This window comes from Anser cygnoides, chromosome 1, assembly GCF_040182565.1.
Source record: "Anser cygnoides isolate HZ-2024a breed goose chromosome 1, Taihu_goose_T2T_genome, whole genome shotgun sequence".
Classification (NCBI taxonomy): Eukaryota; Metazoa; Chordata; class Aves; order Anseriformes; family Anatidae; genus Anser; species Anser cygnoides.
Window position 1 is genome coordinate 124,567,484 of NC_089873.1, and position 19,527 is coordinate 124,587,010.

The 19,527-nt window shown below is 34.4% G+C and overlaps 1 protein-coding gene across 5 annotated transcripts in view; it reads right to left on the reverse strand.

The window, feature by feature from the left end:
- IL1RAPL1 (interleukin 1 receptor accessory protein like 1) overlaps positions 1-19,527 on the reverse strand; it is a 764,863-nt gene that overhangs the window by 165,928 nt on the left and 579,408 nt on the right. For all 5 annotated transcript variants that reach the window (XM_013192689.3, XM_066980474.1, XM_066980465.1 and 2 more), the window contains exon 6: positions 2,123-2,197. In XM_013192689.3, the coding sequence (XP_013048143.3) occupies positions 2,123-2,197 (75 nt within the window). The remainder of the gene's footprint in view (positions 1-2,122; positions 2,198-19,527) is intronic.

A 19,527-nucleotide genomic window follows, 5' to 3' on the forward strand; every position in this document is an offset into this window, starting at 1 on the left:
AGCAATTGCCTCCTATAGAGTGGCCCGTTTCTGTGCCACTCTTTCCACCAATATGTTTGTTTTCCAAATAGAGAGCTCAAACAAACCAGCCCAAACACTTTCTGGAGGAGTAATGTTTTCTGGCAGTGTCTAGGTCAGTCTGCAAGGTGTGATTACCCTCAGACGGGTGGGAGGATACTGGTGTAGGTAATTGTCTAACATTTGGCTAAGTGAACCTGGACATTATTCTGATGTTGAAGTATTTATTTATTTTATTATTTATTTATTTATTTTCAGATTATGAACTGGCCCACAAAAGTTAATGATAGCTTTCCAAAATGAAAGTGAAACACAGCCCTTTCAAACATTATCAACCAGGATCAAGGCATTAAGTCTAAGAGTGGAATAATTTTCATGTCAGGGAGCTATCCTTTTTTTTTTACTTCCTCCAGTACTCACTTACTTTTTCACAGACTTTGAAACAACAAATTAATATATTATTGCAGTGTCTTGCTATAAGGTTAAGTATTATATTTTCATGTTTGTTTATGATCAGTCTTGCTAATCTGTCTGAAAGTGATATTTTCAAGTTAACCTTTCCACATTCACCAAAAGCTATTTAGTTGTCTGAAAAGTGTCTTCCATAACCCAGAATTTCTCATATCATTCATTCTATTTCCTAGAACCAACAGAAATCAAAGGTATGATTTTTTCAAAAAATCATAGATAAAAAGCCTCTAGCCAGCCATTAATAATTACACTGTTATTGGATTAGTCTCATCAATGCAGTATATTGGCAAGACATTGGCAAAGCCCCCAAAAGATCTGACTTTTTTTTTTTTTTCATTAAAAAAATACCTCTGTAAGCAACAATAGTTAGGAGAAGAAAAAAAAAAGTAAAAAAAAAAAAAATGTGTGCAGAGTCACTTTCTTTCTGCTTCCTAAGCTTGTAGGTGAATGAAAAGTAAAATCATCTAGGACTGTCGAACAGGAGAAGTTTTCTGAGTTGCTGTATCAGAAATGATGCCTTCAGAAACAACAGAATTTAGCTGTATTAGGAAACATATCTCCCATTGTCTGTATAATTTTTTTCAGAAGACGGGTATACCGGCACCTCAGAATATCACCTGATTAGCTTGAATTATTTGATGAATATCAAAAGAAAGATGAGTTATACTATGGCCACTACTAGCTAGACTGGCAAGCACCATAAAATGCTCTGTCAGTGTCTGTCAGAACTCATTTGCAAACCTGTTTTTTCCTGATGTTGCACTGCAGAATGTCTTGAGTTTTGTTTTCTTTCTTTCTGGGATGTAGACAATCAACAGACTTGTTTCCCTTTGTTTCTGTAGCTAACGTTCTGGAAGTTCCACCACCAAGTTACTGTTCTGACACCTAGTCATAATTCCAGCATAACCTACTGAAAACTGCTTGTTTCTTACAAGTTGCCCTCAGTGTCAGTCCACAAATGAGATGGACTGTTATATCCTTCAAGCTGTAGTCACTCATTTGCTTAGCTCTGGAACCTCAATTACTTGTATGGCACTAGGAGACCAAAGTGACAATATATACCCACCACCAAGGTGGAAAAAATGGTTGCTTCATGCATGAATTACTCTCCATTCATAAACATAAGTATCTGTACATTCAAAATAATCAAATTCCATTATGTTAACTTCTCACTGTTTGCTGAATGGTTTTAGACCAGCAGAGCATTTATAATTAGAGAATATATTTGCAATTCCAAAAGTAATTGCCAAAGCAAAGAAGTCTTGCAAGCAGAATTCAAACCACAAAATCCTACCAAATCTGAAATACATCATGGATATATTTAAATATACAGAAAAGGGAAACTTTAGAAAGAGAAGCTGAGGTACGTGTATAACTATAGACTTTCAGCAATGGCAAAAACCAACATCAGTAGTAAGTATTCAAGGTCTTGGTATTCAGTACTAATTCCTACCAACTATTTGCGAGCAACACCCTACTAGATGGTGTATGATACATCTCTGCATGTCAGTATAGTATATTTAATGACTTTTCAGTGAAAGTATTAATGTCATCACACTATCACACCATTATACATTAACACATCAAATATCTTCACACAATTTCAATTAAAAAAAATGCGTTTGCTACTTACCTAACTGGGTCTCCTGAATTGTTAGCTTACTCTCCAAGGGGTGTAAAAGCTTTGGTGGTTTATCTGTTAGTGGTGCTAGAAAAGAAAGAAATTTACATATATAGTTTTCTGATTATTATTATGTAGAATAAGATTTATTTATATATATATATATTCAGAAATGCTTTGGTTTCTTTTTGTTGTTGTTTAAGTAATGTTCATGCCTTCAGTAGCCATAAATGTTTTTTACTTACAGAGTAAACATAGTATCAAAAATTAGAATCTTTCACATATTGAAGCAATGAAGACATTTGTGTCTCCATGTGTGACATCTCTCTAGACTCTCACAAAAACCCTGTAGTAGCATCTTGCAGTTTTGTGTTTGCCTAAATGTTATCCAGTACTTTGTTGCTTGTTATAATATTTAAATACATTTCTGCCAAATATAGTCACTAACAGACAAATAACAAAAACTAAGCTGCTGTAAAACAATTTTGAACATCTAATGATAATTTTATTTAAAAATACTTTACTGTCTGAAGATTCTGAAGGTGGACTGAACATAAAAGATGTTCATTTTCACAATCCAGGGAATGGATGCAATAAAATAATGTCAAGGCTTCTAATAAAATTTCTTCCTTCCCCACTTTTCATCTACTTCTAACTACTTATTGTAGAATTATGCAAATTATGGAATAAGAGTTTTGTCATGGTCAAAAACATTCTGAAGGTGCTAATAGGAACATGGTGAGGCATGTTCAAACCATTCTACTGGGTTCATCATCTGTATACTTAATTCATATAAGTGACATTGATTATTACTACTTTTGTAATACTAACTCCTGTTAGGAAGTCTGCTCTTTACTGATCTCTGACAGACAAGTGCATGATATATTAAAAGTATTAAAAGAACTTTTTCTTTTCTTTTTCTTTTTTTTTTTTTTTCTTTCCTTTAAAATGATTACTGTGTTCATGGGAAATCTCCAAATTTTTGCCCCCTGGAATATTTTGATATTTAGCTTTTCAATATTAATTCATATTTCAGTCTTTAACATAGATTATGGGCTGTCAGAGATTTAAAGTACCTTTGACATTCTGGTATAACTGTATAATATTTTCTCCCTCAAACTTGTCAAATAACTGCTTCCTTTCTTACTGACACACACACACATCCACGTGTGTGGGTTTAATCTACTAAACATGCTCATCTCCTGTCAGTTGAACTGAGGGAGAGTTTTAGTTGCTTTTTATTTGCTACATTTGCTTTACTCTTTGACTAAATTATCAATGCCTTTTAATATCTACAGTATTAATACTAATAGAGCAGCAAGTACAGAATGGATCCATTATCAACATTTTCTTTTGGCTTTACAGAGGTTTTCCCTTATCTGACCAGAGCATAAACCCACCCAACTGATGTTTTAGATGTTCACCCATCAGTGCTAGTGCTGAATCAAAATCTCTTCAAGGAAGGGTAAAGAGCTGGATTTGGTCCAGAGACCTTCTTTCAGTTCATTTTTCCAGCAACAGCTTCTACTTCCTAGAGGAAATCATTCTGCATTACAGACTTTACAGAGAGACAGCAGCTGTGAAAGACTTTTAGGCAATATCCCTGGGTTGTTACTTTTCTTTACACTGATTTGAATGCATTTTAGCTTTTTCTATTTTTTTTTTCTTTTCTTTTCCTTGGGGGCTAAAGTGGGTGGAAGGGAAAAGTATTCAAATTGGTGAGATATATGTTTTCTTAAACTGCAAAATTAGTCATTCCCGATTCTTAACTTCTCCACAAAGGCCCTTAATTTATCAGCAGATTGCCATTTTTAAAAAAATCATCCACTATGAATTTAAATGTAGTTATGCAGTTCCGTCATTCTCAATTCAATTACCATTCATCAGATAATGTTTTCTGAGTCACTGTTGTTCTAAATCTGTTTTGAGACTCTTCAAGCAAACAAAGTTTTCTCATTGTAAGTAAAGATATATTAACTGGTTGAGTTCATCTAAATACAACAAATGAGTAGATTAGAAAACAGTATTTTTTCCCGTTTAAGCAAAGACAGACATTACTTTTGTGGTCTTGTACTTCAGGCCTCTAAGAGCTTCATATTTCTAAATGAATAGGCACAAGTTATCCCATACTAGTAGCATGTAGATGAGTCATACTTGAAGAAAAATATGAAGTTATTATATAATTGTTCAGTATGATGTTATATGGTATGGAATATCCCTTTGGCCAGTTTGGGTCAGCTGTCCTGGGTCTCTCCTGGGTCTGCACCCCCAGCCTCACTGGCAGGGCAGCATGAGAAGCTGAAAAGTGCTTGACTTAGTGTAAGCAGAGCTCTGCAACAACTAAAATGTCCATGTGTTATCAGCATTATTCTCATCTTAAATCCAAAACACAGCACCATACCAGCTACTAAGAGGAAAATTAACTCTATTCCAGCCAAAACCAGGACAATATCCACCCATTATGACATACCATCTACATCGTGCTTGGGTCCCACACACTTCAGTGCATCCCCATTAATTACCACTTTTCCTGTCCATGTATATATATATATATGTTTATATATAAATACATATTCTTGGTGAGGTCAGGAGGGGGGGTCAGTAAAACCGCTACCTTGGACTTCTGGAGGGCAGCTTTGAATTGTTCAGGACAGTGGTAGGGAGGGTCCCTTCGGAGTCAGTCCTGAAGAGCAGAGGGGTCCAGAAAGGCTAGATTCTCCTCAAGAAGGAAGTCTTTTAAGACACAGTCCTTTAAAGGCACTGCAGCAGGCTGTCCCCGCGTGCCATAAGATGAGCCGGCGGGGAAGAAAAACGGCATGGCTGAACAGGGAACTTTTGCTGTGTATTCGGGAGAAAAAGAGTTCATGTCCAGTGGAAGAAGGAGCAGGCAACTCAGGGAGAGTACAAGGAAGTTGCCATTTAGTTTTCAGCCATCATCCTCCTTACCAGAGAGGCTTTAACCACCTGGCTTTTATTTATTTATTAGACTACAAATATAAGCATGCTTTCCTGGCAATTAATCCATGTAGACCAATGCAGAGGTGAGAAGTTTTCCAGCCACCCCTCTCCCTTTCAGGTTTACACTGTCTGCAGATAGCAACATTTATTGGCAACACAGAGCTTGTGCAATCCTTGTTTAGTTTAGAAACCCTGAAGTAGACCTATTGTCTCCTATATGCTGTTTCATATCCTTCGGACCATGGGATGTGTATTCTTAACTGAGTCAATCCACAGGCTATTCAACATGAACACATTTTTCAGAAGGATATATTCAGGTATGGATATCTGGTAAACTGAACAACAAAACCAGAATTTATTCCTTTCTTCCTAATTTTTTACTAAATGACAAAAAATGAAAAAAATATATATATTAAACTCACAACAGTAGTTGGCCTCTTAGCAAGTTAAGTAGTCCTTTTATTTTTAATGAATAGTTGTAGGAAGGCAGTAATATCTATATCCTACAAAAACATTCATGATTTCAAAGCAATTCCTGTTCTGTATGGCCTGCAAAGAAACAAAATTCTTTTGAATGTTTTCAAAAAAAAAAAAAAAGAGATGATCCTCTTCCCACTACAATCTACGTGATTGTCATACAGGAAGAACACTGTTCATATTCCTATGCTTGTTCTTACACAAGGCATTGTCAAATTCCTTAGAAAGAAATTTAATTCCTGGACATTATCATCTACAGATGCATGGATTCACATTATCTCTCTTCCCCTCCCATCTTTTCCCTTTTCCTTTCCCTTCCCCTCTCACACCTACTTCCTTCTTCCTCTACCTCATCCTCTTTCCCTTCCTTTCTTTTTCTCTCTCTCTCTTTTTTTTTCTCTTTTTTTTTTCCCCACTTAAGAGTCAAGAAACTTATTCTAGGTAAAGTTAACAAAAACTGGTGGGTTCCTCTCTCAAAAAACAAAAAACAAACAAACAAAAAAAGGAGGGCAGGGATGTTTGGTTAGCTTCTCACAAAGAAAAAGAAATGTTGGATCATAAATAAAGTTTACAACCCTTCTTCGATTTCTGAGCAATCACGGCTGAATGGTTTGCAAACAAATGTGTGTCAAACTTTCTTTTCATTAAAAACAAACCAAACTAAAACAAACAAACAAAAACAAATAAAATCATATGTGAAGTAACCAATTCTGAAACTGTATTAAAACTAATATTTAACTTTAGAGGTATTGTTCAGCTGCAGATATATTGATCGCGCACAAAGAGAAAGTACCGAAATTCACATTCTATGTCTATCAGAATGGATGTACTTCTAAAAGGCACTGAAAATTTGTCTTGTGGTGATGAAACTGAGAGCCACTGCAATCAGGCACACAGCTGGAAACTAGCCAGAAGATAATATTTTTAGACCGTCTGCCTCCTTCCACACTTCTCTTTCTAAGCTACATCTTTAACTTTAGCTGTCTATGGTCACATGATACATTTGCTCTATTCAAATTTTGGTTATTTGAAGAGACTAGGCACTTTTTAGAAATTCATATAGCTAATGAAGAAAAGGAATCCCCTGGAATGTACATAAGAATGTCACTAATATGGACACCAAAAAATTAAGTTGCTTCAAAGCATACAAGCCTGAATAAATATATAACTAAGCAAGCCAAAGATCTATGTTTAAGTCTGCTTTACAAAGTGTTCTGATTCTTCTTAGGAAATTCTGATGATAACAGTCTTCATTTCTTCGGGGCAGACAGGACTGTGTGGAGTTGTCTACAACTCAGAAAGGCAATTTCTTGGCTGGAAAGCCAGGGCAATTCCTGCAAGAAAATAAGTTCCCAAGAATGCTTGCCTTACTTGGTCATTTTGAGTTTTCTGTATTTTAAAACACTTTTGTTCAGCTATTTCATTGAAGTAAAACTTATTTTCTGAAAAAAAAAAAACTTCTGATCATTTTCAGACGTGAAGTAATGCAAAGTGATTAAACCTCTTCTGTTTATGAACTCAGTTTGTTTTTAGAGAAAATGACTAGAATGTCCCTAGAATATATTACAAATATAGTACAGGATTAAATAGGGAAAAAATGATGTATTACTATGCAAATATATATATATATATATATTCCTACTCTGAAATTAAAGGAAACCAAAAAGATAGAGTTATTTTCTTGAAGTCCACATTATTTGTCTGAATTCATCCAACAGTTCAGAAAGATATGCCACGTCTTTGCTTGCCTCATTACAATTTATTTTTCTGCTCCGCGCTTCGTTCTGTTATTTTGGCACAGGCCAGAGGCCACAACTCTGGGAACAAGACTCCCCCTGTAGCAGCAGCATATAGAATCATAGAATCATTACGGTTGGAAAAGACCTCAAAGATCATCTGGTAGACTGCGATAAATATATATATATATAAATATATATATAATAAACATGAATATTTTCAGCCTGAACCTGCAGTCTTGAAACAATAGTATACACAGTCACTGTCCAGGTGGAAGTCACTGTCCAGTATTGAGATCTCTGAATCTCTTGAGTAATTGTGAGCATAGCAAAACTTAAATAATGCAAGTGTGTTTGTTTGTTTCATTCTTTTAATATATATATAGACCTACCTATTCATATATACCACTAGAGACATTAATACCTTTTCAAAAATAAATATATGGCCAGATCTGTTATTAAAGGGAAATTATTTATACATGTTTGAGGCTTCTAATAAATGTAAATATAATTTCTTAGTTAAAAACAGATTAGTTTTCATTCACACAGATATCATTTAAAATCACATATACCATGAATTTCACAGCAGTCCCACTGTGAAATCTGCCTCACTGCGTGGACAAGCCTCGTTATACCCTGAATCAAGCAGTTCAAACTGAGGGTAGATCCATACAAGGATAATAAAGATACATGCATGAAGCATGTGATCACAAATGGACTCCTAAATGTGACTTAGTTATCACAATGACTGGTTGAAGATCAGATTTTATCTGCTGAAATGTTCCATAAATCTTGCATTTAGAGACAAAAATTCTGCCTCTTCTTTCAGTTTATGCCTTTCTCATTGTCTTCTCTTTATCACATACTATAAAACCACCAAGCAACCCTATTGATGTGGGTATACTAATGAAAATTGTCTTTATTTCTCATACCTAATCCTTTCTACTGTTTTTTTTTTTTTTCCAAAATTAGGTAATATTTTTTACCTTTTTTTTTTTTTCCCCTTAAGTAATGAATGTACAGTACTATGTAATTCAGTACAGAAAATTTATTTAATTACACAGGAAGCCCAGCACTTTCTGTAAGAAACTGTAGTAGCATATAAGGTGGTAATTAATAAAGTTAATAAATAATAAATATTTAATATTTGTTAATATGACATTGTTATGCAAATAAAGATGCTATTGTTATGGGAAAAAAAAGTTTTAATGAGGTAAGTTGGGAAAGGCAGAAGCATTGAAAAAATGAAAACTTATGAGATGGCATGAAGCTTAAAGGTTTGCCAGGAAGCTCTTTATAATATTTTAATCTTGTGAGTCCCCTGTGATCAACATCAGGTTGAATACTGGAGGAGAACAGATGCATCCAGATGTTGGTTTTTTTTTAAATACTCATCTCTAATTGAATATGATGTGACATTTACACTACCCCTATGACTGTAGAAGATGTATATATTGCTCTTTTTATCTGGTAATTTTCTTCAACACACAGTGGCATTTTCCAACTATCTCCGAGGAAAAGGTTCTCATAATCAAAATGCTCTCATCACAGATACTGATGCAGTCTTGAAATACAAAAGAACCAAACAGCGTATGTAGTTAAAACCACTGACTGAAATATCAGCCTAATATCTTGACAGTATCAGTTTCTTTGTGTGGAAGATTTAAAATTCATATTTTGATCTAACAAAGCAGAGAGGAAGGAAGAAAACAAGGCTTTGATCCTAAGAGAATGTTCTTATATGGACAACCCTCCCGCCCCACCCTGCAAAAACAAAGAAGATACACAAAATACAAAAAAAAATAATAAATCAAATAAAAATATTGAAGGGTAAAAAAATGTCCAAAATAAATTATTTTCTATCTTCCGTACAGTTGCTAAGCATTGCAACATTTTTTCTGTACAACAGTAATTCCTAAACCAAGATGACTGAAATGAGACTTTCTATGTAGCTCTATGAAAAGGATGTCATGCTGAAGAGTGGTCTGTCTGCATGGTCTCTTCAGTTTGTTCCTCCCCTTCCACCTAAGAGATATCAGATCATCTCTAAAAAATGAGAAATGTTGAACATGGTAGTTGTTGCTGTTGTTGCCTTAAATGAACATTTGATATATTATCTGTGTGTTTAATTAAAATATATGCTCCTAACAGAAGAATAAAGCCATATATCTAGGAGCACTTTAACCAGGAGATTCTCTGAAGTTTAAGCTTATTTGTGGAGCTCAGCAGCATTTCACTCAGCAGGAATTTTGTTTTGTCATGTTTATATTACTGACTCACATGAGGCCTTTAGGCTCATGCTCATGACAAAGTGCCTTAAGTGGATTATTTTGCATAACTATATTTATATTCCTTGTGGAGGAGCTCCACACCTGTTGCTTATCACATGCTACAGGGCACTCTTATTAACCATGTCAATGGGATGTGGCATATTGTTCAGCCTCTAACTATTCTTTCTGCACTTGTAATGGCAACTGGCAGGCAAAATAAGTTGAGGACAAAGAACACCACTGCAATTAACATGCCTTAGTATTCAATTACCGTGCTCCTGGTTTGAATTTATATTGTTCTACAGTTTTATCTACACAGAGATTTCTCTAACCCCTCCATCCCCCCCTTTTTCTCTGGGGCTAGGGCATGTCTTGGTCTTTTCAACCATGTGAGAATAGGATGAAATAAATCCAGCTGACCTCAGTTAAACTGCGCTTCTTTTATTCCAAGACAAATTAAAAGCTTTTGGAGCTTGTCTTCTATCACTTTTTAAGTCTGGCAGCCCATATTCATGATTTTCTGAGGGGTCTATATGACCCTTACTGTAAATACTTTGGGGTATTTTGAACCAATGAGAGTATTTTTTGCTCCTACATCTGTGTGTTTAGATGCCATTGTTTAGGCTGTGAAGCTGTACAAATCTTGTATAAGGCTTGTGAAACAAGCAGAAACATATGCAGTATTCTTAACATCGGGGCTACCTGAATAGATTATGTATTAAGGAAGCAAAACAGAGAGTTATATAAATCATGAGGTTTGCATGAACAAATGAAAAAAGCTACAAAGCTGGTGAAGGGCCTGGAACACAAGTCCTTTAAGGAGCGGCTGAGGGAACTGGGGTTGTTTAGTCCGGAGAAGAGAAGGCTCGGGGAGACCTTATTGCTCTCTACAACTACCTGAAAGGAAGTTGTGGGGAGCTGGGGGTTGGCCTTTTCTTGCAGATAACTAGTGATAGGACTAGAGGGAATGAGCTCAAGTTGCACCAGGGGAGGTTCATGATGGAAATTAGGAGACATTTCTTCTCAGAAGGAGCAGTCAGGTATTGGAATGGGTTGTCCAGGGAGGTGGTGGAGTCACTGCTCCTGGAGGGATTTAAGGAAAGGTTGGCCATGGTGCTTAGTGACATGGTTTAGTGGGTGACATTGTAGTAAATGGTAGATGGTTGGACCAGATGATCTTTTAGGTCTTTTCCAACCTTAATGATTATATGATTCTATGATCTCATGTCAAGCAAGCATCCTGCCACACACATTAATAAATTTTCTCTGCATATCATCATTGATCCCCTTCTCACATCATTCCCTTTGCTCTATTCTCTTTTCATTTTTCTCTAAATTGAAGTATAGGGGAAAGAAAAATTAAAAAGTATCATACCATTATATTCTCTGTAACTAACCCAAACACTTATTTTCTTAAAAAATACTGTTCTGTGCTTTCTGGATGACTCTCAGAAAATCTCACATTAATAATCATTACAATGTCCAATTAATCTGGGATACCTACAATATCTTGTTCAGCCTGACTTTCTCCCTTCTCAGTTGAATTTGGAGTTTTATTATTCATTAATTTTTCTTTTTCTTGATTTTTACACAATCTTTATATTTTTACCTTCAAATTTAACATTACTTTCCATTTATGATTAGTTATTTTGTATAATAATCTGTCTCAGATTTAGATGCCAAACCTAAATTAACTGGAGTGTATTTTCTTTAATCCATACTTATTGTAGGACACTGGTTTTACAAAATGAATAGTAATATGTGTGAATCTCTTCCTGAAGTGCTTTTACTACTTTCTCTGACAGAGGGAGAGAGAGAAAGAGAGAATAAGAGAGAGAGAGTTCGGGCAGATAGTTCTTGGAAATACTGTAGCCCATGACCTTTGAATACAAATTCTAGATACTCTATACTTTTTCCATAATTAAATCTTTCTGCTGATAATACTGACATTTCAGAATAAGATTTCTCAGTCTCTGAGGAGGCCTTATAAAGGGAATAGGACCTTATGCACCCTGACCATTTCCATCCTTCCAAAAAAAGCTGATATTTAAAAGCCTGGCAATTAAAGTTCTTACTTAAAAAAAGTTACACAGTCCGTATAAAAAGAACATGGAGAACATGCCTGAGAACAATATCTGGCAGTAACTACCTGGGTGATATACCAAACTTTGAACAAAGGTTACTACACAAACCCAGTATGGTAAATGTTATATTAGCACATATCATGGAGTTACTTGGCAGCAAACAGAAATTAGACATCATAAGTGTTTGGTCTGCAGAAATGTTACCAGAGCCGATGGCTACACAACAATCATTTAATGCTTGGTGAAAACAAACAAACAAACAAACAAACAACAACAATGGAAACAACAGCCCAAAATCCTACTTGTAAGAAGAAATGTATATATACTTATTTACTAAAATGTGTTTAGAGTAAGCTCCAAAACCAGAACATCTTACTGGAAATAATACTTCTGTTACATAAAAGAATTTTTAAAATGATGAAAAAAGTCCTTTTTAATTACAAACGTTATTAAAAACAACAGTGGTGGCAAACAGTGAAGATCACATTAGATTGTTTCTTTTTCAGATTCTGTAATTGGGAAACACACTTCTCTCTCTTTGGTTAAAATTTTCTTTCAAGAACCCTTCCTGTATGTTTCTTGGGAAACAGAAGGTTGGAAAAAGCTTACTGTATGAAGTAAGTAAATTAATGCTTACTAGATCAGCATATTAGTCTATATATGTTTCTTTTGCAAGAAATACTATTTATTTGCAGAGTCTCTACCATTGCAAATTTACAACAAATATATTGGTCAATTCCTCTTCATAATTAAATATCTTAGGCCAGAGGAAGTGTAAAGCTACGAACAGGTTATCTAAATTTCTAGAAAGAAAGTGACTTGCTTGAAAAGTGCTAAAAAACACAATTTTACAGGAAATTAGACTTTCCCAGTGGAAAAGAAATCTACAATTTAGAGTGTGTAATAATTCATTTTGCTTACAAATACTCTTTACTTCTGTTCTATATGGCTGACTTTGCATGTTCAAAGTGCCTAACTTGCTACGTTGCAGACATGAAAAAAAATAAATAGTTGCCACTTTAGCCAGGAAATAACAAAAGCAAAATAATTTGAACTTAAAAATTTAGAAATGCAGCAACATGATGAAAATTGAAATGTTTCTATTAGGAAATAGAGAAAGAAAAAGATTGAATGAGATATATTGCAGCTTTCACAGATGTCAAATTAAATTATAAAGGGAATAAGAAAAGTTTTTTATCATGAGAAAATCCTTATTCTTATTCTAATTGGAAGATATTTCCTTAGAAATATTTCAGTCCCATGGCTTCTGTGTTCAGTTTTGATAACAAGGAGGAAATTTTCAGTCCACAAACAGCTGTGGAAAGCAGCTATTACATTATCAGTCTCCTTTAGACTGAGAAAGAAAACAAATAAAAGTTATTATCCTGCAGTATTAGTCACATCTTTGTTATGCAGTGCACTGCATAGGAACACTGGACAATAAAGACCAGCATCTCCATTCAATAATCTTAAATACTCAGAAATCAAATAGGCTCTATGTTACTATTAAAATTTAGGGAGTAAACATAAGGACTCAACACCTTCCCAGACAGGTCAGCAAGCCTGTGTTCAGGGAAGAAGATTTTCAGAGACAAACAAACAATAGACTCTATCTTCTGCTTCTGTATTACATTCTGAAACAAAATCAGATAAACCAAGAAAGAATGAAGTCAAAAAAAAATATATATATTGTTTACACTTTTCCTACACTTTAAATAAAAATACATATATATTATAGCAAGCATGATTTTATGAATGTTTTATATTCATAGAGAACACAACATTTGAGCACTGAGGAAAACTGGGCACTATCATATACAGTCATAATATGCGTCAAAAGCATAAAGAATAATCCAACATTTTCTTTCAGAATTGGCTATATCTCAGTTATCCATAGTCACAATATTTGACGTTTTCTTCCATGTAACTTCTCCCACAGAAGATCCAGAAATTTCCTGTATCAGAAATTTAGTTTACTTAGAACACTTGGTGGCACATAGAGAAGCTTTCTTCTATATTGCATTGTACTACCATCCAGCTCAAACTGGTATGATTGTTTACTATTATAAGTGATAGTCAAATTTCAAAAGCTGTCACAGGTCCTTCTCATGACTGGTTCATAACATATAACCCTGGGAAGTAATGCTGAAAGTGTTCCTGATGATCAGTGCCAAAAGTAAGTAATGGATTTTTTTAAATACACTAAAAAAGAAAAAGATAATTATTAAAACTATCACTTTTTGGAAGTAACATGTTTATGGTGTTCCTCTGCTTCCTACCTCTCTGCTCAGCTTCCCTGTTAGTCTAATAAACTCCAAGCCTCTTTATAGTGTTTAGAGCTGATCACTGTGGAACTCATAATAGGAGGTAGTATAACAAAGAATGGGTGCCTCAGCTAGAGTGGTGACAAGCTTAATAGGCTGTAATGCACTAACTTTGATTAATCTTTGAGTGGAATAATCACAAACTGCAAATGTAGAAGCCAGCAAAACGAAGGCTCAAAAGAAAGTAAAAAACAAACAAACAAAAAAAAAACCACAAAACACTCCAGAATAAAGGAAATTTGAAAGTACTTTCTGTACTTAGGAATATGCATAATTTTCAAGCATACTCACTGATAGAGAGAAAGAGAGTGAGAAAGAGAAGCAAATCCCTCCCAAATTCACTTTGTGTAAGGAAGAGTGGAGGAAACTATGACAACATCACACATTCTACTGAAATGGCTGCTTCATGTATAAATGCAAATCTTCAAATTCTTGCAGCAGTTTTGATTCTCCCCTATCATTACTTTGATAGTTATTTTGATAGAACCAAATTTACCAAATACTTGTGGGTTCCAAAACTAATTCCACAAATACATATTTATTCTTCATAAACATATAAAAACATTCATCAATATGCTACAAATTAAGTATTGTTCAGCCAGACTACTTTCTTCTGACAAATTTGAAAGGAATATATTTCATTTATGACAGAAACAGAAAAACGAGCAAAGAAACATACATGCAGTATGAAACCAGATATATCATTCCTTGCTTGAGTTCTGGGAAAACAACTAGCTTTCAAGTACTAGTGGATTCAAGCTATCAGAAATCAGTAAGCAAGAAAATGGAAAAAAAAATGTGGTGTGGAAGAAGCCTGGAGCCATGCCATGGTCATTTCTTTCTGGAAAATACATCACGCTAAGAAGCGATGTGAAGGCAAAAGGCATCACAGTGAATGTATGTCCCTTGATGTATGTACCTCTTTTCTGCCTCCCATCAGCCTTTTTTCAAGGAAAAGGTGAAAAATGGGGTGAATTAGCTTTAATACATACTCCAAACCAAACATATACACACAAAAAATGTAGTGCAAGAAAAAGCAAACAAATTTATGATTGTATAGTAAATTGTGCTAGAAAGCCATCGTGTAGTTTTCCAAAAACACGTTTCACAAACAAATTTTGTAGAGATATTAAAAGCAGGCTCACGTAAGTCTTTTAGAACAGAAAATGTTGCTGAAAAATATATAACTTTTGCATATACTTTTTGCCTTATCCATATATTAATCAGAATGCCTCAGGAACATGTGGCTATTTCAAAGAGAATTTCTAAGAATGTAGTCTGTGAAATCTCAGAATCATAGAATCACAGAATCACAGAATGTTTGAGGCTGGAAAGGACATCTGGAGCTTTTGTAAAACACTTTTTTGACTGTTAAACTTTTTGTAAAGAAAATAATGGCTAATTTCTCCTCCAAGTGTTGACATTTTTCAACAAAATACTGACATACTAAAAGCTGCTTGTGACTGATAGAATAGCTGAGCATTGTCAGTGGACTTAGGAAAACCTAAAATATGTTTTTAATCTCAAGAATAACTTCTTACAAGAGAATTCCATAATTTCACAAATTATGTGAGAAAAAAATAATTTGAAATTAAGAACAGTCAGATATTCTGAAATCATTTGCATGCATGTTAGCATTTTCGTTATTGCAAATGCACGTTAAGATGCATTTACTATAACGGATTTACCTCATTTGTAGGCATTTCTACTTTTGTACTGTTCTCTACAAATTGTTTTCTTCACAGGTCTGCAGATATGTTTTAACTTATCCTTTCCACACCCTGTCTATATATTTAATTATCTATAATGTGCATCTTCTGCTGTTTATGTTTTGGAAATATGCAAATGGAAAAAGACAGGTTGTGGTAATTGGTAAGATAAATAACAAAAAGATAAATTCTTAAATAAAGAATGTCAGATGGGGTTAACAACAACACGACATTTTTGTAATATTGGCTTGGCTAAAAGTTGAGCAATTAATAGACATTTACTGATCTTTAATGAAAGTAAAAAATTCAAGGAAATTAAATAGACTGAGATGGAAAAAAAAAAAAGTCTATTAGCAGAAAGAACAGTTGTTCTTTGAAAAGTGATAATTAAAATGTGCAAAATCCCCCTCATCCTATCTGCTGAAAAATACTTGCTTACAGAAGTATTAAAGTACTCTGACATAAGGTAACCACTTAAATTTATTCTTTTTTCTTTTTCTTCTGCTCAGCACTTTTGTCTGTATCCATCTGTATATTTGTTTACATCCAACCCTTTAAATATTCACAGCAGTCTATATTGAACTCCTCAGCATAAATCATTTCTACAGATTTTTAAAGTGGATCAGTTTGCAAGACCTACAGCCCCTCATATTCTTCCTTAGGCAGACCTGGAGGTTACTGAAATACGAGTGCCTACAACTTCACTGCCACTTTACCAGGAGCAAGCTCTGCCTCTGGACCAGTTGGTCCAGCCTGAGACCATTCTCACAATATTTTAAGTGATGCAAACCCAGTAATGTGGTCTGGTTTTTCTCTGTATTATCTGCAGGTAACAGGTCAGCTGCGCAAGTTACCTCTTCGCCATGGATTTGCTCTTAAGTAAGCTTGTTATTTCACTAAGAATGGAAGTCCAAGGTCCCAGAACAAAATGAAAAGGGAAATAAAAAGTTAGGAAATATCAATGCACACTCGAAACTTTCTTATCTATAGTGCTATAATGCTATATGGGGAGGTGTGGAGGAAGAGAAAAGTTTTAAAACCACCCCAGTGGTTTGTCTGACCTTAGCCTTTTTTTGCTGTTTTTTTTTTTTTTGATTGGTTAGTGTGTGTGTGCGCACGCGCATGCACACTAGGCATCATTGACTTGGGTATTTTGCAAAAGAACTACAAAACAAGGGGAAACAATGCTTAGCTGAAATTTGAAGTGAAAAAGAATCACCAAGAGATACAAATTTCCTAAAACTGAAAAACAATGGGCACATAACTTTGAAAAAAAATAAAATCCTAGCTTGAGCTCATAGTGAAACTGTGGGAAATACCATGTGGACTTTACCTACAGGTTGCTGGATCTCTTTGCTCAAACAATTAACATAATTAAGTACAGTTTTGCAATCTGATTTAATTAGCTATAATCATACAGAACTACTTTAAGTTGGGCATCAGAGATATACAACATATTTTCAAGTACATGCATGATTATTTTGAAAATGAATGTAATAGTAACATTCACTAGCCCAAGGGCAATTACAGTTATGAGAAGTGCTTGTTTGGTAAAAGGTTACAATTTGATGTCTTACACTTGCCAGAAATAGTCCTGTCATTGAACAATCTCTACCAACTGAAGTGTATTTTTAACAACCATGATTTAGTAATTAAACTTTAGAACTAGTTTCAAGTGCTTCTGAATATTTGAATAGTGAGAATTTAAAATACATTATCTTGAAACAAATGATACATTCAACTTTTAAACTTGTTTTTACTTTTGTACTCAATCCATTTATACCGTTACTTATAGGCTTATTGCTGAATAAAGTACGCCAATTTTATGAAACAGTAATGCTATGATAATGATAATTTCTCAAAGCCATGTGAATTGCTAAGAATTTTTTTTAATGACCCTTTCAAAATTACATTGATCTTCAAGTTTCTTCCCACTGTCTCCTGATTAATTCACTTGCATTTTGCTAGAGGCTACTTACATAGAGCCTTTGCCTTCAGCTGAAAGGCTAGGGAAGCTGCTTTCAGTGTAGTTCACATCACATCAATCAAGCACCAGCATTCAACCTCCATCCTGCCACTGTGTATTAGTGCCCTGGTTCCTGAAGCCAGGGTTCTCTGCCAGAAACCAGTTTTCTGGTCTGCATTGCAACACATTACAGATGTAGAGGATGTAACATAATTAGTCACTTTAACATTTGCTGCCAGCAACTTGTCAAACTGCATTTGGGGAGAGAGGAAGGGAAATAGTATAGAAATTGAGAGAAATCTTAAAGATGATGATTATGAAGATAATTAGCTTTAAGCATCATATGCCTCAAGAAGGAAGTGGAATGCAAATGGCAACTAAACTGTCTCCTCTTTGAAAAACATGCAGAAAGTGACAATGCATAAAGTTGCGTTGTTCACATAGTTCATTTAATGAATTAACCAAAAGAAACCAACCAAACTCACTTGATGCGCAAAGTATATTTGGGGGAGGGAGGAGAGGGGAAGAGAGATAATGATAAGATGGCATCAAAGCGATGAAGCATCTCTGCTACATGTTTACTTGTAATAGGTTTTGCAAACTCTGCAGGAAACAATAAGCTTATTAGAAGATAGTTTAATTGCTTGGGATTTTTCCCTTTTGATTTATGAACAGAAAACCAAATGATATGCCAAATTTAAAGAAGTCACAACAAGCTGTTAGCGAAAAGTTCTGTGATCTAGACATATACTGAAAAAGAATGTTTTCTCTTTTGTTGACTACACATACAGGTGAAATATAATATAGAGCCGTGTTTAATACCAAGGCACAGTACGCATATTTGGAAAGACAATGTATCTTAACTGTACAAATAAGAAAAAGAGAAGAAAGAGAATTCATTTAGAGAATTTACAGAGGAAAAAAAAAAGAATAATAATAAATGGAATTGACACCTTTCTGAATTAAAAGTCTGTTATTGCAAATCACATATGGTGACCTATGTCACTGTTTCAAGGACTTTGTATAATCTGTTTCACCTCCTCCATCATCTCTCTTTCCAGACTTGTAACAAGTATACTGAACACCACCTGCTTCCTAAAAAAAGTTTAAATACTTTCAAACTTCTGTTTTGATGAAAACTCATAACTTTCATTTTCCTTTAGGAAAATAACTCATCACTATCTGAAGCACCTCTGTAGTAGTACTAAATCCTAAATATATCAAACATTAAATATATAAAATGATTTATCTTGTGCACAAAAAAAAAAAAAAAGGGCAAAATATATATTAAAATATACTTTAAAGCCTATCAGCAATTGCCCACATCTTTTATTTTTTCCATGAGGATTTTCACACAAAGGAAGAAGCTTTACTTGGTAGCAAAACTAATCTGGGGATTTTGCTTACATCTATGCTTTCTGAAATAGAATCAAACTGTAGGTTATTTGCTATTAAGCTAATACATCTATGTGATTTTGTCTATGGTATTTACTGATTCATGGAAACACTGTAACAAATATTAACCTTCTACTTCCCTCTGTACTATCCTGTAGGTAAAAATAAGATAAGGAAAAGTGTTCAAGTTTCTTATAAGTGATAATGACTTCTGAATGCTTTATAACCTACACACACACACACACACACACACACAAGCAGTGATTAGAGTCTATGTGCTTCTTATTTATGTACAATTTATGTAGGGCCACATAAATCAGGTCAAGTTTGTGAGCAATACAAGAACATAAGAATGCTATATCAGATATGTTATTCAACTTCTTTATGTTACATCAAAACATCTGAACTCAGCTGGAAAGGCTGGAAGTGAAGCTGTTCAAAATTTTGTTTATTTGAATTAAAATTAAAAAAAAAAAGTTGAAGTTTGTCTACATTTGA